This window comes from Argopecten irradians, chromosome 2 (genome assembly GCF_041381155.1).
Source record: "Argopecten irradians isolate NY chromosome 2, Ai_NY, whole genome shotgun sequence".
In the NCBI taxonomy this organism is placed as follows: domain Eukaryota; kingdom Metazoa; phylum Mollusca; class Bivalvia; order Pectinida; family Pectinidae; genus Argopecten; species Argopecten irradians.
In genome coordinates this window covers 36,146,265-36,172,727 of record NC_091135.1, presented here as the reverse complement: position 1 = coordinate 36,172,727, position 26,463 = coordinate 36,146,265, and the positions used below count along the sequence as shown (strand labels likewise).

At 37.5% G+C, this 26,463-nt stretch overlaps 2 protein-coding genes across 18 annotated transcripts in view; both read right to left on the bottom strand.

Annotated features, from left to right (window-relative positions):
• Nucleotides 1-1,822: 1,822 nt before the first annotated feature.
• Nucleotides 1,823-5,776, bottom strand: LOC138315342 (uncharacterized Nudix hydrolase NudL-like). The gene is made up of 2 exons (XM_069256299.1): nt 5,640-5,776; nt 1,823-2,689 (listed from the first exon to the last, which is right to left on the bottom strand). Exon 2 carries the CDS (start codon nt 2,683-2,685, stop codon nt 1,975-1,977), a length of 711 nt encoding a protein of 236 aa, XP_069112400.1. The 5' UTR covers nt 2,686-2,689; nt 5,640-5,776; the 3' UTR covers nt 1,823-1,974.
• LOC138315337 (peroxisomal coenzyme A diphosphatase NUDT7-like) overlaps nt 3,975-26,463 on the bottom strand; it is a 33,742-nt gene continuing 11,253 nt past the window's right edge. The window contains exons 2-4 of one of the 17 annotated variants that reach the window (XM_069256281.1): nt 25,594-25,735; nt 21,894-21,982; nt 3,975-5,949 (exon numbers count right to left, since the gene is read on the bottom strand). In XM_069256281.1, the coding sequence (XP_069112382.1) occupies nt 5,229-5,949; nt 21,894-21,922 (750 nt within the window). In that variant the 5' untranslated portion in view covers nt 21,923-21,982; nt 25,594-25,735 and the 3' untranslated portion in view covers nt 3,975-5,228. The other 16 variants (XM_069256280.1, XM_069256284.1, XM_069256283.1 and 13 more) reach the window with 16 other exon arrangements.

Below are 26,463 nucleotides of genomic sequence, written 5' to 3'. Positions count from 1 at the left end.
TCGACTTTCCATGTCCAGTATCACAATTAGCCGTCTGTTGTAAGATTCTTACCATTGTTCTGTTATTCATGTAGCCATTTTCTTGTAAACGACATTCAAAATGAAATTTTATTGATACTTTTCTGTCGAACAATGTTCGTTTACTGAACCTGGATGAAAGTATAACTACACTGAGCCATTGAAAAATAGTTATTATTTTTTTCCTATATGCAATTCGGAAATGTCGCTTCAACAAGTTTTGAAACATCTAGCAAACTCAATTGATTCCCGGTAAAGAATCGTTTAGAATACAGTAAAACATGGTTATAACGAACCTACGGGGATCAAGGAAATCACTTTCTTACACGAGTAGTTCGTTTTACACATAATTTAAACATATTTGAGGAACATTGACGGGGAAAGATAATTCCTACGTTATAACCATTACTTCATTGTAAACATGCTCGTTATAACGTGTTGTACTGTATAATATATTTGCAATGAGCCAAAATATAAATGACTTCGGCGATGAATCAGTTGACATTCGGGTCCCGTGAAAACAAATTTTCGTGAATCGTTATTGACCGATAAACCATTTCGTAATGACAGACTAGCAGAAGTTTTTCCTTCAGTATGAGTAACATTTGCATGGTACTATCGGACAATCATGGTTCAATTAAACTGGTAAATATTGCTACATATCAACATGCATTTGTAGCTACAGTATAAACACAAGCTGTGAGTTTTGGCAATATTTGCAACTAACATACTTCTTATCTTGGAACTGATCTTGTTGGGTAGATCGGGAGTTTCTCCTATCTTTTGATGTGTCGGATAGGTGTGTCCAAGAGTACAACCATATCTGTTACTATACAAGCATCTCATATCTTACCAATCTTACTATGTAGTAGCAGTAGTACTAGTAGTGATAAAAACGCCTGTCCAATGCAATAAACCACTGCACAATGCATGGTGTATTGCACCATCGCCTGAGTAAGAAAGCCAAATTATGACTTCACAATAAGGACTTGGTTTTATAGTGTATGATGCATTGTAAATGTGACGTGTTTTATATGTGGTGTCCCCAAAGATTGCCGGAAATTTCTCCGAGATTTTGGAATTGCAAAGGTCGACCGCAGCAATCTTCCATAATTCATAACCGTTCCAAATTCAGGAAGGATTCTAATTGCATGTAAATGTAATGTCCAGCATCACATTAAGCCGTGTATTGTTAGTTGCTTACCATTGTTATATTTATCCTGCAACAATTTTCTTATAGACGACACTCAAAATGAAATTTTATTGGGCCTTTTCTGTCGGAAAATATGCGCTAGCTGAACCTGCATGATAGAATAGTTACCATTGGAAATTAGTTATAGATTTTTTTCTATCCAATTTAGAAAATTTGCTTCAGTGTACTTTCAAGCATAACACAAAGATGATTTATTCCCGACAATGACTGATTTAGAATACAGTAAAACACGGTTGGAACGAACCTCTGGGAATCAACAAAATCACTGTTGTAATATGAAAAGTTAATTGTACACTTAGTAGACATTGACGGTGGATTACTGCGTTATAACCATTACTTCATTGTAAGCATGTTCGTTATAACGTGTTGTACTGTATATACATTTGCAATAAGCCAAAATATAAATGACTTCGGGGCCCCGTCAGAACAATTTTTCGTGGATCGTGTAGACGGATAAGTGCAAGTTCAGTATGAGTGACATTTGCATGATTATATGGCACCATAACAGTTTAATCTAGAAGTAAATACATTGTACTGTAAGTAATAGGTAAAAAAACGCATGTGTAACTATAAACACAAACCATGAAGAAATAGAGATATGATCTTATGAATTATATTGGCGTTCAAAGGTACAGTAATTGCTTGCATTTTTTCATTATATTCGTTCACGAAACTAACATTTCTATACGATATCTATATAACAAATCAGTAGCGATATTTACTGCTTCTATCTTAATCATTTATCAAAGTTTGCTTGATGGGTCCTGGGTGTTGGTTAGCCGCTTCAACGTATCTGATTGGGACAAAGAAGACAGCGAATTTTCCTTTGTGATGAAAAATCCTTCCCTTAATTCGCGTCTGGCGTCAGAGTCTAAAACCACCATGGCAACCCTCATGGCTACTGTAGCAGTATATCCCCACGTATCAACAGACTCACCGTCAATGCTTTCTTTAAAATGATACAAACAAATGTAGTCACTCTGTCGCGCCATCTTCGTCATCGTGAAATCGTCACTTACAAATCTAGACAGTGGCAAATCGAAGACCTTGCGAACTTCGTCTTGGTTTACCTTAGGTACGAAGTCGTGAGGAATAACGGAGGCTACTGGCGTTACTAACATGTTAGAAGTTGTAAACGATGGCGGTAATACGGCCAACACCCGAACATCGTCCGGCTTTAGTCCGACTTCTTCTTGCGATTCTCGAAGCGCTGTGTCAACTTCGTCTTTGTCGTCACTGTCCTGTTTGCCTCCTGGGAATGCGACTGACCCCGAGTGGGTCCGAAGGCTAGAGGCCCGGATTGTCAGTAAAACGCGCCATTCACCGTTTTTCCAAAAGAGAGGGATGAGTACGCTTGCCCTGGAGAGGTGTGGCGGGATTTTAATAGGAAGTGGGTTTATGCGTGTATCGAAGGGTCGGAAAATGCTCTCCAGTGACCTTCCGTTCCCTGCCATGTTACTGAAACATAAATATATATTTTCACTATAGAATTACAATGTGTAAGTAATATACATGAATATCCTTGCATTTAGTAAAGTCGTTATGTCACTTGGACGAGTGTTAGTTCCTGATATATGATAGTAATGAAAAGATTTGGCTAGAAAATTACACATGGCTAAAGTGTTACTCATTAATTCGATTTTCACGACCAAAACGAACGTCCCTTGAAATCTCGAAAGTATCTTCCCGGCACAAAATATGAACCATTTCAGTAAATTAATAATCTTTTTATCATTATTAAAATCTGAAATTATATTTTCAATTCCTTTACTGTATATCATTAATTATTTGTGGGTACTTTCCTTCGTGGTTTGGAACTAACAAATTATTTCGTGGGTAGAAATTTTCGTGGTTCACATTTTGTAACAATGATTTCACAATTTCTACACAACAAAAAGTTTGATGTTATACAGTATGGACTTCGTAATAAATTTATGTATCCATTTACCGATAAATACATTGTACCCGATTGCAATTTAATTTAATGGTATATTATATACCCTATAGAATATGAGTTTTACCGAGGTTTTATCTAGACCCCTAAGACATCTAAAACGTTCTGTGGACACAATGGTAGGTCCAAAATAATATAAACTGTAACAAATTCAAACCATCAAAAGTCAGTCCCAAAATGCAAAGCAACAGGGATAAAGATTTTCCCCTTCATATGGAATCTGAGAATGATTACTTCATTACTAAATGAGAAATAGCGGTACCACAAGCTATGCACCTAGTGACCAAAGGGAATCTACCATGGAATTTGATCCCTTCTATACTGAAATACCGGTAACAAATACTCGTTATCTGACATAAAGCCAAAGGAGGTTTGGATTTCAACATTACTGAGTCTATTATGCAACTGAAAGTCCATAGTTCGCGTACAATATCAAATTGTTTGAAGAAATGGTAACCCATCTTCATTACCAACGAAGCGAATACTGTCGAAAGGCGATTTGAAAAGCCCGCCATTTGATATGGCGAGCTTAGCATGTACAATGAGATAGCATTGTTATACATGTTTATCTGGTAAAGTGCAGCGTACCTGTAAGGTGAAGGACACTGACAGGTATTTCCTTTTATTGTCGGTGGTTTCACAGACAGTCACCGATATCCGGTCGATATTGATCGCTCGGATTACATAACCGAGTAACGGAGGTGACATCCGAGATAAAACACAGATAACGCTTTTTGTCTTATGAGGGTTATTTATTATGTATCGTGTTTGTAAAACCAAGTACGCGTGTTCAGACTATAGAGTGTTTTATTGAGTGACGGGCACAACGTAGACTTTATACTACTTCATTCATGCGAATTGGTTTCCGTGAAGAATACTTGAGTACAAAAAAGTCATTCTATAAGGAAATAATAAATGTACAAATGAAAAGCGTACTGCTTAAACGAATATCTAAAGCAACGTAAAAATCATAGAATAATTTTTGTTTAGCTCTAATAAAAAGGATATCTTTCCCTGCAAGAGAAAATATCTATAGAAAGAAGCAAGACAATGTATTATTATTTCAATGCCTTATGTCATATAAAAACAACTGTTAAAGCTATTACAGGCTTCAGAATGTTAATGTTAAAATTATTACTGATTAAAATTACTGAGATTAAAAAAAAACCTGTAAAAATGGAAAACAGATTCTCATTTCTGATTCATCCAAAGACATTCGTGACATCATTGATTCTGATTAATTATTAGGTGTAAGCTCTCGCCCATAGACACATGTTAAATGAAACCATATTAAATCAACTTATTTTCGTGTGCGGTCAAATTTCGCGTTTTTTCGCCGACAAAAAGGAAATCAAGAAAAGTAAAAACCGCGAAAAACCCAACCACAGGTAAATTAATCGCGAAAATAAACCGATGCGAAAACGTAGTTAGGTGTGATGACGCAAAGTTTTGTTGTCGCGAAAATAGGTCGGTTTACAGTGCCCTAAACTAATGTGTACATTGTCACCAAATTGATATACATGTACACTATACTTGATATGGGTTGGTTCATGGTCACATTGAACTGCTTGATGTTTTGTTTTGTTTAGATAATTTACAACGAAATTGCTGTACGAATATAGAGTGTTTCCGGTCACATGCCCAAAATGAAGCGTATACGTCAACTAAGATAAAAATTAATAAAATAGCTACAGAAATAAATAAATAAATTAATTAATTAATTTGGAGATCATTGCATTCATCATAACTAAGGACATATCGACATCGATCGGCACAAATTCGATGTCTGTCTATAGTAGGCACAGTGTTTGACAACATACAATGAACGTACCCGTGTTGTGTTTAGACATATAAGTAAACATTATATCTTTATATTCCGATCAAATAATCCATTCATATATCCACATGTTTGCATATATCATAACTGAACTATGAAATAATACATTATCCCCAGCGTTGCTGGCAATCACATATGCACAACCCGAAATCAATTTGGTGTATGATGGAAAGACATGTCCATATTTATATTTAATCAGAACGATATCAAAGTTTGGAGCCTTTCCCCAATGTCTGTAAGCGTTCAACCAAGTCGCTCTCCCCGAAAGTGGCCAGTGCAGTATGCTTAGTGATACGGGCACCGTTAGTGAACTCGCGTTCCTGGTCAGATTCCAGTACAACCAAAGCAATCCTCATGATCACCTGAGCCGTGTATCCCCACGTCTCGATGGACTCTCCGTCCACATCGTCCGTAAAGTAGTGAGCTATCACAACAGTGTCATATACAGGGAACTTCTTCGTGACGTAATCGTCCATCAAAAACCTGGAAAGTGGAAGGGTGAACACCCGCTCCACCTCTTCCACATTTCTTTTAGGCACGAAGTCGTTGGGAATGATAGCCACAACGGGTGTAACTAAATTATTTGGCCGCACGAAAGAAGGGAGAAATACACTAACAATATCTACATCCTGTGGTTTAAGACCTATTTCTTCCTCTGCCTCCCTGAGAGCTGTCGCTATCATGTTCTCGTCCTCTGGGTCTTTTTTCCCACCCGGAAATGCCACCAAACCCGAATGACTGCGCAGATGTTTTGATCGAACAGTGAGCATAACGTTCCATTCCCCGTTTTTCCAGAAGAGTGGTACAAGGACGCTAGCTTTGTTGAACTGCGGTGGTATGTCGAGAACGTTTGATGGGTGAGATCGGTTATCATACTGACGCAGGAGGTCCACCAAATGGGACCTTGCCTCTTCCTCCGTCCGCATCCTGACCAACAGAAACACAAGTTGTTTACTAGGAAAAATACATTAATTGATTATGTGAATATGTTTTGTATAGCGTGTCTTATATGTATCTTAAGTATGAAGTGGGTAAAACATTTTATATACATGTAATTGCTTGATAATTTTTACATTATTGAGTTTTAAATTATAGTGTATTATATGTATTCTGTATGTGAGTATGGCAGTGTAATTATGTTTATGTTATTTTGTGTGATTGTGTATATTTAGTATGTATATGTTTTTTATATAACTGCTTTGCATGGTTGCGTTTTGTTTTTAATGGTTGTCTATAAGATTGTGTTTTAACTTAAACGATTACGTTTTGTATGCAATTATACCGAAAACGCAACAATAAAAAAACAACCATTAATAGACGAATTAAAGCTATGATACTGTACTTTATGAGGATTCAAATGTTTTGTTTGTATTACTGTGTTTTTATGATAGTTTCTGGATTGTTTTGTATAACTTATTGTGTTTTATTGATTGTAGATACAACTACGTGGTGCATGATTGTGTTCCATATGTTCAGAAGTCTATACTGGTTGTTAGATTGTGCTTTGTATTAAAACTATAGAAGCAAATTGAGCATGATATTGACATAGGCTTTGTTCTAATCCGAAGCATGGGACATATTTGTTACTTAATAGAAGAAAGAGGACATCCAGTAGATTTATTATGCAGATGTAGAGTGCCTATAACTACACAGATGAAAGGAAGATGGCTGACACGAGCCATCCTATCTCGTTCTAAAGATCACTGCGTCGGGTTGAGTAGCTATATCACTATACATATGGTTTCGTCGTTAGATAACCTATAACTTAAAGTATATCGCGCTGTTATTGCATTTCTTAGATTCCCTTCAGATACATCACTAGACAAAATGTTATTTACATAACTTGGATTGCCATCAGACATATAGAACGTCTGTATTACCAACGTCTGGGCCTACATCGTGTGTAAATCTTTCAGGCAGTATATAACGATCAAACATTGTTTATACCACACAAATCACGAATGGCTTCCCCAGAAACACCATGGTAACTGATCAGATTTAGAAAATCTATCATCCCCTGATGCCAAGCACTTTCCATCCCTATATGTTTGTAAATACTCAGCTGTGTTGTGTACACAGATGTTTTGTTGGTGAACTAACTCTTGGTCCAAGAATAAACTTATGGGTTAATAGCGAGACACAGTGACAATTCGACAACAACAGGAACAATGTAGATACCAATTTACGTAATTAAGGAATTCACATGTTTTGATATCATAGATAAAGGAGAGAACGCATTCTGTTCGGGAGCACCTGGTTCTGTTACATTTGCACCTTTTGAAGGATCCTTATAAAACGTATTGACCATTTTTATATTTGCGTACGTTGAATAAATGTTTGACCAGTGATTCTATTGCTACATATTAACGTGTCATTTCATAATTAACTGCTTATTTAGAAGAGCATAACGTGGCATGCTTTCGATAGTACTATTGTCATGTATCCATGCTGTTTCCCGGATTATTATTTACTGTTTTTGAGGTTAGTCGTCCTGCAAGCTGTCAAATTTTATCAATTTGTGATGAAAAAGCTATGTTGTTTTCATTTCATAATCTCAAATATCGATAGTACCACCGTGTTCCTATTCGATTTGCAACACTAAACTCTTGCTTCATATTTCAATCTCTAGCATTGTTGAAAGTATTCCAAACAAGATAAGGAATATAACTTATTGGAAGGTCAAGTGCATTTGCTTACTTGCTACTAGATTTCATATTTGACACGTGTTTGAGAAACAAAATGAAAGAAACGACTGGTTTATATCCGATACGCATGTTATGATCATACGTAATACACAATATATAGAGACTGAATATGGAGGGTTCTTAAACAATGCATGATGAGAGATGTAGAATTTAGAGGGTTTCTTAAACATTGCAAGGTGAGAGATGTAGAATAAGGAGGGTTCTTACACAATGCATGGTGAGAGATGTAGAAAATGGAGGGTTCTTAAACAATGCATGGCGAGAGATGTAGAATATGGAGGGTTCTTACACAATGCATGGTGAGAGATGTAAAATATAGAGGGTTCTTACACAATGCAAGGTGAGAGATGTTGAAAATTGAGTTTTTTTACACAATGCACGGTGAGAGATGTAGAAAATGGAGGGTTCTTCAACAATGCATGGCGAGAAATGTAGAATATAGAGGGTTCTTACACAATACAAGGTGAGAGATGTAGAAAATGGAGGGTTCTTCAACAATGCAAGGTGAGAGATGTAGAAAATGGAGGGTTCTTGAACAATGTAAGGTAGGAGATGTAGAATATGGAGGGTTCTTCAACAATGCAAGGTGAGAAATGTAGAAAATTGAAGGTTCTTAAACAATTAATGGTGAGAGATGTAGAATATGGAGGGTTCTTAAGCAATGCCTGGTTAGAGATGTAGAATATGGAGGGTTCTTAAACAATGCAAGGTGAGAGATGTAGAAAATGGAGGGTTCTTGAACAATGTAAGGTAGGAGATGTAGAATATGGAGGGTTCTTCAACAATGCAAGGTGAGAAATGTAGAAAATTGAAGGTTCTTAAACAATTAATGGTGAGAGATGTAGAATATGGAGGGTTCTTAACAATGCAAGGTGAGAGATGTAGAATATGGAGGGTTCTTAAACAATGCAAGGTGAGAGATGTAGAATATGGAGGGTTCTTAAACAATGCAAGGTGAGAGATGTAGAATATGGAGGGTTCTTAAACAATGCAAGGTGAGAGATGTAGAATATGGAGGGTTCTTAAGCAATGCCTGGTTAGAGATGTAGAATATGGAGGGTTCTTAAACAATGCAAGATGAGAGATGTAGAAAATGGAGGGTTCTTAAACAATGCAAGGTGATGATGTAGAATATGGAGGGTTCTTAAATAATGCAAGGTGAGAGATGTAGAATATAGTGGGTTCTTAAACAATGAAAGGTGAGAGATGTAGAATATGGAGGGTTCTTAAACAATGCAAGGTGAGAGATGTAGAATATGGAGGGTTCTTAAACAATGCAAGGTGAGAGATGTAGAATATAGAGGGTTCTTAAACAATGCAAGGTGAGAGATGTAGAAAATGGAGGGTTCTTAAACAATGCAAGGTGAGAGATGTAGAATATAGAGGGTTCTTAAACAATGCAAGGTGAGAGATGTAGAATATGGAGGGTTCTTAAACAATGCAAGGTGAGAGATGTAGAATATGGAGGGTTCTTAAACAATGCAAGGTGAGAGATGTAGAATATAGAGGTTTCTTAAACAATGCAAGGTGAGAGATGTAGAAAATGGAGCTTTCTTAAACAATGCTAGGTGAGAGATGTAGGATATGGAGGTTTCTTAAACAATGCAAGGTGAGAGATGTAGAAAATGGAGAGTTCTTAAACAATGCAAGGTGAGAGATGTAGAATATGGAGGGTTCTTGAACAATGCAAGGTGAGAGAAGTAGAATATGGAGGGTTCTTGAACAATGCTAGGTGAAAGATGTAGAAAATGGAGGGTTCTTAAACAATGCAAGGTGAAAGATGTAGAAAATGGAGGGTTCTTAAACAATGCTAGGTGAAAGATGTAGAAAATGGAGGGTTTTTAAACAATGCAAGGTGAGAGATGTAGGAAATGGAGGTTTCTTATGCAATGCAATGAAAAAGAGGCTGAATATGGACGTTTCTTTTAAGCAAGAAATAGAGAGAAGAATATAAATGTTCCTTCAACAAGGCAATGCGAGGGAGGCAGTTAGGCTAAACCTAGGTCCATGATATTGTTACAGAGAGAAAGTATATCGTGTGCTTGGGACCAGACGTGTGGCCATGGGACGGTTTATGTCAGTTTTGTATTCGGAACATCCATGGCCGTGCCAAATACGCGATGTCAGTGACCGTGTCATAGTTTGTCTGTCTGTAGCCGACATCTGGCTTGCAGAAGCAGATCATCATGTCTCAATCTGCCAGTTTAGGATATAGTATACCTAAATACAATTTACTTACTCTTTTATAAATGTTTCTATTTTGGACTGGTGGATCCAAAAGTAATAGTTCGTGGCAGCATTATCAGGAAAATTCACCTATAATTCCTTGTGTATTAAGAAATATTGTACTCCGACACAAACCATAATCATCATTTGAACTGAGTGGGTGGCTGTGTCCCGACTAAATCAGGCACCACGCTGTTCTGTTTTCAGTCTTTTATTGGCACCAGGTAACAGCTGCAACAACCCTGCCTATGGTTTGTGTTCTCAAATGTTTTTCTCATTTATCTGTTGTTTCTAAATACTGGTACAATGTATTCCCAATTTTTGTGTGTCCAAATATTTGCATTATTATTTTAATATATATTTAGTATTACTTTTTACAATTTTTGGTGTTCTCAAAGTTCTGTTACTTTACAATTAAGATGTTTTAAACTCTTGTTCGCTCAGATGTATGGTGTTTCTCAAATTTTGATTTCAAATTTTGGGTATTCACAATGTTCTCAAATAATTGGTGTTAACAAACTATGATGTTTTCAAGATTTTGTTTTTCATTATCTATATACATAATTCCGGTGTTCTCTCAAATTTGTGATATTATCAAATATTGCTTGTTCTCAAATTTTCAGTGTTTCTAAATCTTTAGCATTCACGCTTTTCTATATTTCAGCGCTCTTAAATATCATCGCTTGGTTATATGTTACCTACTGATTTGCATTAACTGGATTTGTATTCGATGTAGGAGTAGTTTGTATGATTATATTGCCATAGGCACGCAGAATTCAACATTGTCGTCCAATTGCAATTATCCCGAGTCTCATATCCAATATATCTACTTTCAATCAATACCGTTTACCACAAAAATAGATGACATGAATAAAATGTGAAACAAGTTACTATAAAATACAGCAATACGCCCTCTAAATAACATATTGCAACTGTCATAGAGGCATTCTCGCCCATTCTAATTTGCAAGTTCAAACAGCTATCAACGTTCACGGTTTACGTATAAATATAACTTGATACCTATGGAGACCAATGATCATCAAACGAAATACCACTGGGTCATCATCGATTTGTCGATAAACAATACCAAACTGACACATTGTTTCATTGCGGATTGCAATGTCTTGGCGACAAGGTGGAGCAGGTCTATTCGTTCCATCATCTGCTTGGTTTAGCGTCTGAAGCAGGAATTGATCGTGTAACCATGCCGGATTTAACATCGGCTTACTGATAGTTCTGATCGGTGATGGGGTACACGTGCGATTAGTTCAATATCATCTCCAATTCTTTCTGATGGAGTGATTGTCCATTATAGCGAAATAGATCCGTTTAGTCATTCTGAGACGCCTCAGTATTGACTAAGGTCAAAATGACAGTGATAGAGGCTGATGACATCAACCTATACTGATGAACGGAATTACATACACATGTATATGAAATATTAATGAAAAATGTAAAATACAAAAAGATTTTTTTTTTTTTTTTTTTAAATAACGGCATGTGAGTATAATTGGAATCGTGTCACTTAACGAGTGCGTCAAAGTGTGATAAACAAATTAAACAAAACCGGGAAGAATCCACCAACACTTCGTATAAGACCTGTAATCTCAAGACCTGTAATCTCATAGCCGATGGAACCATTCACATCTGCCCTGCAGCTAGGGCGTTGAAATTGTACCTGCTGTCCTATCGCATGATCGTAAAAGATTACTAAATTTGGGATATTATCTTTTCGCTTCTTCCTAAATGACTTTCCTCTTCCTAACGTCTCCCTTGACACCGCATCACTCTCGGCCTTGATTTGAGCATTCACCCCTGTGACAAGATTCTGGCTTCTGTCACCTGGTCAAGACATATACACGCCATATACTTATTATTACTCAATACAAATGATAGTTTGAGCGTAAAGGGAGTGGGGCGTCCGGTTTAAATGTGTTCGGGTGGGATGTATTTGCTCTGTGTCTCCTGCTGCAGTGAGATAGCACTATAAAAAGTACAGGCTTCCATTATTACTATCAGTCACAACTCGAACATACTGCAGTCTCCCATAACACGCACGCGCATGGAAGGCTGTTCTTAAATGACCCTGGCTGTTAACATGACGTTAGTAACATCCTACAATACATACTTAATTTTACCTCAATATCAATTCGTTATTTGTCGGAAAAGACACCAAAAAGTCACCTATAGCTTCAAATATTTCTAAAAGTGGTATAACTGTTTATTAATCATAATTTACAGTATTACATCCATAGACACACGGCTATCTACTGCCTTTGGGGGTAAACATTTCAGAATCTACTGTTTTTATCCCAACGAACGTGCGGATATTGGTGGCAAGGAGAGAGTCTTTAACAAGTACAGCTTGAAAGGAATATTGATTTTGCTTTGTCGAGATTTAACTGATGTTAGTCAGACTGATCCGTCCCCGTCTGTTGCCCGTCTGGTGGCCACCAGACATAGATAGCTGTAAGTGATGGATAACATGGTAGCCTACGAGCACTCCCAGTAAATCACGGCACAAGCAGCCTACTTACACCGTATAGATTCTGTTGTGCCATTTACTCATCTAGTTTCCTTTGGAACAAAACACTGCTCTTGTTAAACATGCAATTTACGTGTGCATGCTTCGTGTTAAGCCTGATCGATAGCGATATGTCGTAAAAGCTCTAATTGGCGCCGACAGCCAAAATCTGCAGTCTACTGATCCATCGGGTTTTAGGCTTACTACTTTTAGCTCTTACTCGAGTGGTTATGGAAACTTTGGTTATGGATTTTAATATTCTTTGGATGAATCAAAACAAACTTTATTTGGTAGGTCATATATCATAACAAGAGGCCCAAAGGGCCTTAACGGTTATCTGACTACCTTGGCAATAGTAAAATTAAATTTTTATGGTGTCACTTTGTCAGGACCATGTCAGAATCATTTTCAATTTCTTTCAACAAATTTTTATTTCAAAAAAGAGGCCCAAGAGCCTTTTCATGTAGGAAATTTATTAGATATAGTGTCATGGTAGCCATCTTCGATTTGGTATCAACCAGAGCTGTAACAATACTTTGTCGGGACCATGTCAGAATCATTTCATGCAAGTTTCAGCCAAATAGAATCTTGAGAAGAAGTTCAAATGCCAAGATGGCGGCATGGGTGGCCATATCGACTCAATAATAACTTTGAGACCATGTCAAGTTTTCATGCAAAGCCAAATCGCATGGGTAGAACTGAGAAGAAGTTCAAAAGGTTTTTCAAGATGGCGGCTGTGGCGACCATCTTGGATTTCGGATCGACCCGAAAAATAACAACACTTTGTCGGGACCATGTCAAGATAATTTAATGCAAGTTTCAGCCAAATCACAACGGTAGAACTTGAGAAGAAGTTCAAAATGTGTTTTCAAGATGGCGGCTGTGGCGGCCATCTTGGATTTCGGATCGACCCGAAAAATAACAGCACTTTGTCGGGACCATGTCAGGATCATTTCATGCAAGTTTTCAGCCAAATCGCACTGGTAGACCTTAAGAAGAAGTTCAAAATGTGAAAAGTTTACGCACGGCGGACGCGGCGCACGACGACGGACGAAACATGACGACTATAGGTCATCCTGATTCTTCGGGTCAGATGAAAATACAGTATTGCGTTTTGTTGATGATACGTGTATGACTGAACTGCCGATGCTACAGCGGCGATACATTCTAAGAATAATAAACGATAAGATGAAATCGTCATTGGTCCAAGCCCAAAGAGTTTAACGCCAGTTACGAAATAAAAAGCAAAACTACGGCAAATTTCGATCATAAATTGGAGGATCTTTTATCCTCAAGAAAGACATTAAGGAAATTTCCCCGCGCGTAAAAAGCATCATCCTTTGTGGTCCATATACCTTCTATAAACTGCATACGAGTGTCTGCCTGGTAGGCCACCACAGCCACTCTCATACAGTACATCGCCGTGTACCCAAACGTTATAAAAGTATCACCGTTGCATTCATCTGCAAATGAATGGACGCACGCAATTTTACCGTGAAATGGTATCTTATATATCGTGAAGTCCGTTTCTAAGAATCTACGAAGTGGCAAGTCAAATGTCTTTTCTACTTCTTCGGTGTTGATATTTGGTACGAAATCTGAAGGAATCAAGCCCAGAACCGCAGTAACGACGATATTTTTGGTCACATACGAAGGCAAGAAGACGGCTACTATTCGTACATCCTCGGGGTTTAACCCTATTTCCTCTTCTGCTTCTCGAAGCGCTGCTGCCACTTCGTCTGTGTCCCCGTCATCCTGTTTTCCTCCCGGAAAGGCGACTTCCCCGGAATGGACACGGAGATGGGACGCTCGCTTGGTTAGGAGTACCCGCCATTCGCCGTCTCTCTGGAACAATGGTACCAACACACCCGCCTTTCTCAGTTCTGGGAGCAATTTGAATGGAGATGTGAAAAGACGAATGTCGAATCTTCTGAACCGGGCTCTCAGGTCGCTCTCGCTTATCATCTAAAAGTCAAACAAACCGTCTTATGTGTCAGTAAAACATTATACTTTAATAGATTCTTTAATATTTTGGAAAATAGTTTTAGTTTATTTGCTTTTGAGTGTATCGCGTTATAACATATCCTGATCTCAACGTCATTCCGTAAGATCCTCTTTGTTATACCGGGTATATGTTTAGTTCTAATGTTTGATATTGTAAATGTTTCTCTACACGCTGTATTTAAAAGTTAAGTTTTAATACGAACAGAGAGAGAGAGAGAGTTTTATGAAATGGCGTACATGGAGATCAAAATATGATTTTAATCGATTACATAAAATAGCTTAAGAAACTTGTGCAAGTTCCATGCTTAAGCATAACTGTATATTGGTTCAGCAAGACTTTTAGCCGGAGCTTTGAATGTTAAGTTGGGTTAACTATATGCCCTAGTTAACAACTGAATGTCTAACGAGCTATTTCACTTTGTATATATTGAATAATATTTCAAAAGAAAGCTATTAAAACTGTATTAAAGAAAAAAAAGTGAAATACTAAAGTGTATTGTCTGGTTTGTACATGTACTGACATAACTATCTGTGGATATTGTGTGATTTCGTTCAATCGTCTGGATATAATGTTTATTGATTGGCGCCAATGGAATTATTTCCGATGAAAATTTGACACCATCGATACAGCTGAGACATATATAGCTCTATTAGAATCACAATGGAATAAAACACAAAGTTCACCCGCTCAGTAGGGGATGTGGATATCTTATAATTCAAACTTTTATACAATAATACAATAATCGCCATTTTAATCCGTACAAAGTGGAACTCATCAAATACTCACATCTATTTCACGGTATTTTTCAAGTCAGTGTCAAACTTTTCTTTACATAATGAAAAATACGACCTCACGTCATTAGAAAATATCAATAGCACCTGATTGTCGTTCTAGATAAGGACTGCTTGTCAATATTACAATTATTTTTCATCTTTTTGAGTTGCCGTCATGTTACACTGTCCTTGTTTATGTATAAATCGAACATGGAGTGGAACTGGTCCTTAGAACATACGACAGCACTGGATGGTATAATGAACGGTAGGTATTAATGTCATTGATAATTGCGTCACAGATCTTTTTATATGCGTCACAAATAAATCCTTACTTCCGGCGTTGCGGTTTCTGCATAATATATCAACAACTGATGTATTTTTATATACGGACAGACTCTTCTACATGCAATGTGAATGCGTGTTGTGTGCGCGTGCATATTTTCTGGTAGCCTGCGGTATGTTGGTGTTGTGTCTCCTTGTGATAGCGGTCATCATGTCTACTTTCCAGTGCTTCCCCACTAAAATGTTAACTACAAGACACTGAACATCACTACTAGAAGGCCACAATTAATAGCAACGGGGAAAATGGCTGTAAACTCTTTAGATGCCAAATAGGAAGGGGCAGCATACATAGTATTATACTAATGTCAAAGGCTAACAATGTGACAGTGTCAATGAAAACACTAGAACGACAGTCTTCCAGAACATTCAGATTTACTCATGTCTTTGAAGAACAAAACAAATCAATATTATGCCCTACGTGTCACCGACAGTTTTCCCGATACGCCAATTAATAAGCTTCTTTATCAGTTTGGTCCCAACAGCTTACTCTTGCGACCAAAGAATAATAATTCTTACATCCGATAGGTGATTAGTTCAGAATTGTAAATATGACCAGGAATCTGCATCAGTAACGTGTAGTTAAACACAGATTTCTATAATTCGTTGATTTTCACTTGTTAATACAGGGATTCATTTAATATTGTTAGAATCATTAATACATATTATTTCAGGACGTGCCCAAGTCTGGGTATTAGGAGGAAATCCGACATACCCGTTGATCTACGTGATCTGTCAGTCTAGCTCGTGTCGAGACGACGAGACGACTTAGACTTTAGATACTGGTCTTTGCAGAGAGACTGTTCTACACATGTTAAGACTGCAAACCAACCACATAAATGTCCGTTCCATCATAATTTATTCAGTATTTTCTTTGTCTCGAAAAGTTGTCTGGTGTATTCGGCATGATGAGCAAAAGCAGTATCTTTATCTAGGAAGTTCTTTGGTGTGAGAGACACTAACTTCGTAGATTGTAGTACAACTAGAGCTATCAACATACAGAACGAGGATACAGAACCGGAAGTTGACATTTTCTCCCCATCAATGATGTCAGTAAACGTGTGCGAATACACCTCCTCGTTTTCGAAAGTCCAGGTTTTTCTTACAGAGTCGTCACGAAGAAATCTGCTCAGAGGCAAATAGAATACTTTGAGCACTTCCTGTGTATTCAGTACTGGCCGGAAGTCAGAAGGAATCGCTGCTAGAACTGGCGTTAAACAGATATCGCCTTCTACCATTGTTGGGGGTAGTATAGCAATTATATCAACATCGTCTGGTTTCAATCCAATTTCCTCTTCTGATTCACGAAGTGCGGTATCAACGCCATCTACATCCGCTTTTTCTTGGAAACCTCCCGGAAATACAACAACACCAGCGAACTTCCGGAGTGACTTTGCCCTAACGGTGACAAGCACGTGCCATTCCCCGTCTACCAGTAATAATGGTATTAGGACACTTGCCTTTCGGATTTTCTCTGGTATAACGACTTGTATATCGTCATACCTCACATCGAACTTTTGGAAGTAAGATTTCAGTTCCAGAACGGTAGCCATTTGTAGTTGTCTCTGTGAATGAAAATGAATATACTGCTTGAGCAGTGTTGACGATGACGTATCTTCTTTCTCGTACAAATACTGAGGACACTTTCAACATTCGTTTTACGTATATAATGCATTTTCTCTACAGATTTTAATATAAGGAGATTTCAATAAAACGCATTTATTTTTCACGGTTCTTGAAATAATTGATGGTGTTGCAAACGGATTCAACAGCATTCATTTTGGAAGGCACACAACATTATCGGAAACGATGAACTTGTGTTACAGGGAAGACGGAACACTCGTGAAAATAATTGTCTTCGAGTGACAAACGGGTACAACAGTGATGGCATTAGAAGACACAGCATTGTCATTGGAAACAGTGATAAGCATAAAATGCTCTGACGGTTTGCTTATAAGAAGTATTGTCTTAGAGTTGACAAACGGAATGAAGAAAATCCCATTACTAGTTTTGAAAGATCTGGAAAACAACAATAACTTTAATCTACTTAGAATCGAAATTATACTACTTATGGAAATTGATGTAACCAGTTAAACATTGAGTACATTCAGTTGGCAACTATCGGAAATGATTGTCAACTAGCCAATACAGTGGTTATATTAAATATCATGTTAATAATATAATATGTAAATATATAATATTCCCAATTACCATCATATAAGATTGTGTTTTCTTTTTCGGGGATATTTCGTGCAAGGTAAAGTTCGTACATTCGCGATGACATGCTGTATGACACGTGTATCCACGTCAGCATTAGAGGCAATACAATTCAATAACTCAATTCGCTCACGATTGTCATTAAATCATGGACTTGTGTATGAAATTAAACTGTAAGGATTTCTTATAAGGAAGTATATGTGAAGATGACAAGTGTGCGGGGAAATGTTGAATGCTGGGTCTGTCCATGTGTATGTCGATGGGAGACACGAGTGAAGAATGTAAATGGGTCGAATTAAACCTACTTTGGAAAACTGGTTATACATGTATGTATCGTTGATAAATCCAGACCAGATTCAAATGATGTAGAATTGGTGGTTCAAACATAACAATGTATGGCTGGTATGCTTAAGAATTGAAATTGAAAATCTGAGAAGAATTTTTTTTTAAAATTAACACTCATTTGATTTGTTATTTATTACAAAGTATTTTTAACACCTCTTTCACTTGCTTACATATTACAAAGTAATAAATGTTACATAAAAACCATGTCTGGTTCTGTACCAGGTAGGTAAAAGGTTAAGGTATATGACATCTACCAATAGCCCCCAATCTCGAGTTCAAAGATGTGGTGAGCGAGTTCATATGCTTAAAGGACAAAAAGCTAAACATAATTAAAGTTTTAATTACCACATTACGTGACTTGCGTGTGTTATCCCCAACGACTTCTAAACAGGAAGATGAATAGGGGAAATTGTAAACACACTTCCTGCTTCGTTTTAAATTCTCTTCGACATGGGCTTGTTTACGTGGCTCCAAACTGGCGTCATTAATACATGTACATGCACGAAGCTTGACCTGCATACATGCATTTTGTTTGGTATAAGACAGCCATGTTTTATATAAATTTGTCGTCATATTCTATTGTCTCTTGTTAAAATAATGACTAGCGTGATGTCCATTTCACATCATCGCGTGTTGTACTATAACATAACAGTATGTATACAATGACAGTCAACGAGGGGATATAACGGTTTCATCGCCTGACTTAGGTTTTCAATTAATTACAAAGGTGACCTCAAGTTCAAGTTTTTCTTTACTTTGAGTCTGCTGACTCATCAGATAAAAATCCCTGCAAATGACACCACGAGATAAAGAATTATCTAATATCTGGCAATACAGAAGCTTTACTAAACATCTGCACACAAAAATACCAAGTACTACCGCAAAAATGAAACTATAGTTGAAACTTTAAATTGATTACACGATACCAAATGAAACAAGATAGAGAAACGTAAGAAGTACAAACAGATTAGAACCACATGCTCCGGAAGAGTAAGGGCGACATGTTTCCTTGACGACATTCTTCATACAAATCGTAATGAATTCGATAAAGAATCTTCACAACGACAACTGTATTATATTGATTTGAAATCTAAAGAACACCACCAATTTCAGAGAAAGTGAAATAAAGGATTTTGTCCTCCCAAAATTGAATTGGACCACATCATATTCCGATGACTAAAGCTGTAAAAGCATCGATATGACTCCACGAAGATGAGAGTAGACATATGGATACAGACAGAAGCATTAACCAGAGGTCGTGAACTTGGACGATCTGAGTGCTATAGCTTTCTTTCGCGGGATTTAAGGACGATGAGAAATATAGCCATGCGATATCGATCTCTTACCTACAGACAAGAAGTCATCAATGTCACACTGCAGACATGGACTTGTCGACATCAAACTGTGACCATATAATTGTCTTCTATTTCTTCGAAAATGATTCCCAATTCCAAGATTGACTAGCTATATGTTGTGTCGCCATACAAGTGGAAACAAGGTTTCTTAAACACGAAATCATATCTGGGAGACAGCGAGAGACGTTGTCAATGGGCATGGAATGTCGGCCATATTGATGTTCAATATCAAAGCTGACAATCACATAGTTAATGGTTATCCAATAGAATCAAAGATGTCATCGTCATAAATGTTGACAATGCAGATTGTTATCAATTATGATTCGGGTAAACAGTGTTGTTTCAGTAAACGTGCAGTATGCTTGCAAATGATTCGAAGCCTTTAAACAAGCACGGTGTTTTTTCTTGGCTAGATCACAGGCTTTTGAATATCGATATATGGACACTTTTATTCTATATATATATAATAATAATGGGTCCCATTAATACACATTATAATTGTGTCCGTATATATATAGTCAAAACCTGTGGACTAGATATTTGGGATTTACGTAGCTGATGATATTAAATACACTGCCATTTGTTTATGTCCTTTCAATGTTACGTTACCAATGTAAGACTTGAAGTATTAATAGTATTCATCGCTCAATCGCCACACAATAAGAAATAATCTCAAAGATTATTCCAGCAAGCGTCATCGCAAAGACCAGTTTATTATTAAAAAAGCACCAACACATAGTCAAGTATGTTAAGCGATAATTGAAGTAGGCGTCAATATTTAGATGAAATTATCGGCACCAAAAAAGTCTAACATTGAAGGATCGTTGCAGCAAGCGTCAACAGAAAGGCAAACCTTCTCAAAGATCATCAAGACACAGATCAATGTAATCAGAAGCTATCAACGCCACACATCAAATCATGCACATACCAAATATTTGTAAACAACATCCTTTCCTATCTAGTCTAGTAATAAATGCGTACATTACATGTATGTTGTACTCTCTTAGTTTCATTTTTGTACCCGAACTAAAGTGTATATTTGTAATATGTATCGAGTTTGATGTCCGGGTTGTCTATGAAGTACAGGCCAACACAGTACTTGTAAAGAAAGATACCAACTCACTAGTTTTACTAATAGGTACAAGCACACAGATTTGTTTTGCTGTGGTGCATTGTATGTGTACAACCCATGTAGACTATACATAAAGGTATAACAGCTTAGTGATGGATGGGAAGGGACAGATGGTGTAGGTGTGGGGGTGGAGAAGAGGCAGGTGAGAATAGGGGTCGGGGCAGGTGCATGGTGTAGAGAGGGTTAGGGGAAGAGGCAGGTGGTGTAAGAAGAGAAATATGGGAAGGGGTAGGTGATGAAGGGGTAACGATGTGGGGAGAGGGAGGGGTACATGTGCTCATTCTGTGCTTGTTATATACACACGGTTTGTTTATTTTTGTTAAGTTTAACGTCCTTTTAGCAGCAGGGTCATCTAAGGACGAGCCAGGTTTGTTGGTAAAGGAAATCCGGAGAAAAACCACCGACCAGCAGTCAGTACCTGGCAATTGTCCGACAAGGGATTCGAACTCGCAACCCAGAGTTAGAGTGTTAACTGTATGTCGGGATATTAACCTTTCGGCCACCGCGGCTCCAAAGTACTAAGAATATATGTCTGCATATTGCAATGCCAAGCCTGTTTGGCTTCCCTTTGCTGAATACCCCTAACCTCATACATCCCATTTTACCGAACAACGGTTTATTACATTATAACTCAATATCAAGTCCCTGTGTTCCACATACTGTACATTTATTACTAAATACCAAGTCCCTATGTTGAATAGAGGTACTATAGATTCCGCGTTTTCAGTAATTTCCACGGGGTCAAAAACTTTGCGAATTTGATTTAATAATTTGAAACACTTTAATTTTCATTGATCGATTTTTTATAATAACAGTACGTGTATCTTACAAAATGAGTATTACTCAAGAACTTAATTTTTCGCTCCTTTCAATAACATTCCGTGTGAAATCGGGAAGATTTCCTTCTTGGAAAAATAACCGGCAATAGAGTAGCTCAATTATGTACATGAATGAGTTAAATCCGGTCTATACTATATCATATTACAAAGATGCACGTACATTTGTTTAGGTCACGTGATATCAATTATTGACGTGCACGTGTGCACGTTCCATAATGATGACGTAAACCATGTGCATTTTTCTGTTCTAATGGTAATCAAAATTGCTTTCAGTAACGCATGATCGAAGAGATATACGTGTTCGTAGAATTTAGCAGAGAATCTTAACCTCTAAATCGACTGCTTAGGATTTTTATTACAGATATGAAACATTACGCGGCATTAGAGTAAAAACCAGTTAAGAATTCTTACTGTATCTGTTGGCTGAGAGCCCTGATCATTCCAGCGCTATCTCGGTGATCTTTTTTCCTTCAATCCAGCCGTCAGAAAATACACACAGTCTACAACACAAATAAAAAGGTATTTGATGAGTATTTTTGTTTACATCTTGTGTGTTGACAGCTTGGCAGACGTGTAATTTGTACGTTAACACTTGGCACACTGTTCTGATTGATAGACATGTATACCTCTGACCCGGCCCCGGGGCTGGCCTAAACCGAGAATCCGTCCCTCAAACAGCATATTTAATCATACCTCTCACAAATAAAGGCAAAACTACAGTTATCGTGTTATTCGCTCCCAACCTATCCCACCCTCGATACTCCAGGGATTACTATCACTGACATTGGTTATAATGTTAGTGATAGTAACCCTTGGATCATCGAGGGTGAACCTACCCCCACAACCCCTACACCGTCCCTCCCCATCCTCAACCTAATTAATCATAAGATCTTTTACATACACTTTTTCCTAAATCATTTTAAGTGCTTTACATAAACCATTACATTTAAACCATTCTAAAGGCTTTATAAACCCTTTTTAAGGTTTTACGTACAGTCTTTCCAAACCAAATTAGAGGCTTTACATTTAGTCTTTCTAAACTATATATCTATTCACATGACTACAGTTTGTACATGTATATGAATGCACGCATACTAACTTACTATAATTAATTCCAAAATGTTAAAGCTTGAACACATATTCTTATACATGTACATGCATAAATCCAGCTATGCATATAATATCACGTTAAAGATACTCCACCGCCGACTGAGCATAAATGATATTCTTCATTTGAACAATAATTGGTGTTTAATCATGTATATATGCCTAATTAAAATTAAAAAAACATATAAAATAATTTATTTCGCCATTGGTGTATGCGCAATCAGTACTTCATTCCATGTAGGATATAGTGCCACGGAATTTTTTCGGGATGCAATCATTTTTCATATTTCTAACTTGAATCAAAATTAGAAATATGAAAAACTTTTTACCGGTGGTAATGGTGTAAAGTATGTAACTTTTGTAACTGAAGAAAAATACTAAATCGTCTCCTCCTGTTTTTGATTGTGAAAAAATACCATTTGTCAGCGGTGAAGCATCTTTAAATGTTATAATAGAATTTCAAGACCACTATATACAAATGCAAAACCAAATGTACGGGACTGGGAAAAGTCATAGAAAATAAAAAGTTTCGCACGCAATTGCATTGCGTTCACACGCAGTTGCATTGCGTTGACACGCAAAAGGTATTGCGTTCGCGCGCAAAAGTACTGCGTTCGCACGCAATACCTTCTATTTTTCATGTTCTTTCCCAGCCACCGTACAGATGTCTGTTGGATAAATTGGAAACGATAACCTTTGAGAGCAAAATTCTAAATCGATGTACAAAGGAATGAAGTTCAATGAAAAAACGTGTATACATACACGTATGAGCACATTTTCTATCACATTAACAATTTACATGACAAATGTTATCAATCTCTGATGAGGCAAACACGTAATACGGTGTTGTACCGATAATGTAGATTCAAATTGTGATCTAGGGCAAAGTACGAGGTCAATGAAACAAATTAAACATCCTTAACTTTATGATACGAGATTTTTTTTTTTTTTTAAATACATGTATTCATTATTCAATTTAGAATGTTCGTTGTAAGACATTATGTCTGAAGACATCACCCTGGTGAACACAGTTGGGGCATTATAATATTACGTAACAAATCTCTTGATCTCACGAGTAAAGATAGTCTCAAATCCGAGCAAAGACATATAGATTCAAATTTATTTGAAATAGGACTTGAATTATTCATTGGTCCGAAATCTAATTACAGGTATTGTCGCTCGATAAGGTGAAATAATGAATAAGTAAGTAAAATTACTTTCTCGAGTGCACGTAGTAACGGATAAAGAGGACCGTGTAGTTGTAACGTCACCAAACATGACGGTCCACCTATCAGTCTCCATGCGTATTTACCTAGTATCTGTCCTCCATAGCTACAAAGGAGTGTAGCATTGTCTGTACGAAATCAGTCTTCCGGACGCTGACAACCCACTGGTGATTTTCTATGGAGTTAGCCACTATTTCAGTCACCCGATTGATCTATTGCTATGTGTAACAGTACTGCTTAGCTACCACGGGCCAGGCCACACAAGTGCGTTGTGACACCGACGTATGGTCAATTCAGTTTGTTCATTTGAACGAACGTAATAACATTTATCATCGGATACAAGGCCGTTTACAATGATAATGATAACAATTGTGAATATATATACTAACTCATCCTCGATACTCCAGGGCTTCCGATCACTTACGATCTCTACACCCCTGGACTATCTCATAGTGAAATTGAAGGCAGCTCAGCGGAAAACATTTGACCAATCACAGGCTAGCAAATATTTCATATGAAGACTACAGAGAGAGCGACGCCTAACATCAAAGCCACAGAGTCAACCACAGTGTACCGTTATACGGCTCTTTTGATGTACATCAAATGACTAAGTTACCTGTTCTATTCTGTTGCCTCCAGTTTTACTATGAGATAGTCCAGGGGTGTAGAGATCGTAAGTGATCGGAACCCCTGGAATATCGAGGATATACTAACTACTACAGCGCCGAAACAAAGAAGTCTCAATACGTCCATTAGCGAGACGGTTCACAAGCATTCAGTAATTGTTATTGTGTCATTTGCACGTAACCGATGGTTTTCGCAAATCCCTTGAGGAGCTGCCATTCCGGTCATGATAGTCCGCTTTCTCATGACATAGCAGTTAATTTAGAGCCAAGTCAATCGTGACATATTGCGTTGAATGTGGCTTTGTTTGCCATTAGAACTTCGATCTCTAGATTTTTCTCTCATCCGTATACCACTTTGCTTCAAGTTTTAGCGACAATGTATAACGCCGACTAAACTTAACATCACGTATTCATGAAAGTAGGTCATTTAAGGACTTGGTCGGCCTCTCCTACATGTTGTGTGTGAAATGTCTGTATGTTTTAGGAACGGTATGGTCGTGTTGTGTCTCCTTGACATAGTGGAAACTCTTCTCCAATGTATACAGCATGCAGCATGTCTGTCATTAGAGTGGCGCGATAGTTATCTGTAGAGCAAGTACTTTGGTTACCAACTTATCGAATCGTAAAAGTTATCGATTGGACACTTTTTCGTGATTTTCATCTTTGCTATTTGTAATGTTTGTGTTTAAGAAATGTCTTTGAAGCTGCTTAAATAAAAGCTGACTGGTAGAACAGTTTACAACCACGTAAATAGCTATAAGATATACATTGTCTATTTCTACAGAAGCTCGTACAAACCATCCCAAATCTGTAGAAGTGGTGTGAGATCAGAATTACTTTTAAGCCGATTCATATGGTGATCAATAAGATTACAGATGTTTTTGAGGCATTGGAGCATTGTGCTGACAAATGAAAAGGCCTAGGAACATCGGGAAAGCGAAAGAGTTTGCGCCATTGCCAGAAAAGACATTCTGACTACAACTAGAGCACGTTGATCTAAACAGACGCTAGTAACAACGCGACATTTACGTCTGGTCCCTATGCCAATAACGATGATTTCTTTCTTTAGAGGGATGACGGCTTCCTAGAGATACACAGCCACCGATGAGACCCCCCAGCCCTCCACCCCTTTGCCAACGTACTGTACTTTACCTCATACTCTCGGGACCGTTCTCACAGATGTGTATGTACATACCGTTACCTAACCCCACTTCACCGATACAGCCTGTGGAATGTGTTGTTGCCACTTGGCAGTCTCTGCAATGTCTACCCACGCATTATTGGACAGCGATACCTGTAGCACATACCTGGGTCACAGGTGCCATTATGGAAACATCAACAATGTGGTCGGCCGTGCAGCAAAACAAGACAAACCTGAGTATCTATCCTGGCTGCAATGCGTTCAGCAAAACCATCACCGCGAGACAATTTTAGTTCTGTCTCGACAATTCCGTCATTGGACACGACGTGTGTTCATGTACTAAAGCTAACTAATACTTGCAGTAGGCTGCCCCTGCACATCCAACAATAAGTTTGCATGATATAGATTTGATTATCACTAAAATGGTTAAAAGTCGCTTTGAATTTCTATTGTAAAGAATATTTCCGTTCCTTTGATAATTTTTTGATCATGTAAAGGAGCCATTTCGTTTGTTTTGAACCCGTGTTCACCGTACAAAAGTTGTTTTGTTCATAATTTGATCATATAAATGATACTTCAGACTTTAACTAATTTAATCATTTCTTGATCGTGCCAAAAAATGTGATTGCTTCGAATTTTGGGCAATCACGCAAAGATAACTTTGATTGTTTTGAACATTGGGGGATCGTGTAAATAATAAATCTTAATTGGCTTAATAATTTGTTGGTCGTGTAAAGCAAACGTTGATTGATTTTAATCGTTATTGATCAAACGAAAACGTTTGTTGTTGCGTTTACTAAACTTTTTGGATAGTCACAGCGTAAAGACGATTTTGGTTGTTTTGGACTTTGGGAGATAATGTAACGAAGATCCATATGTTG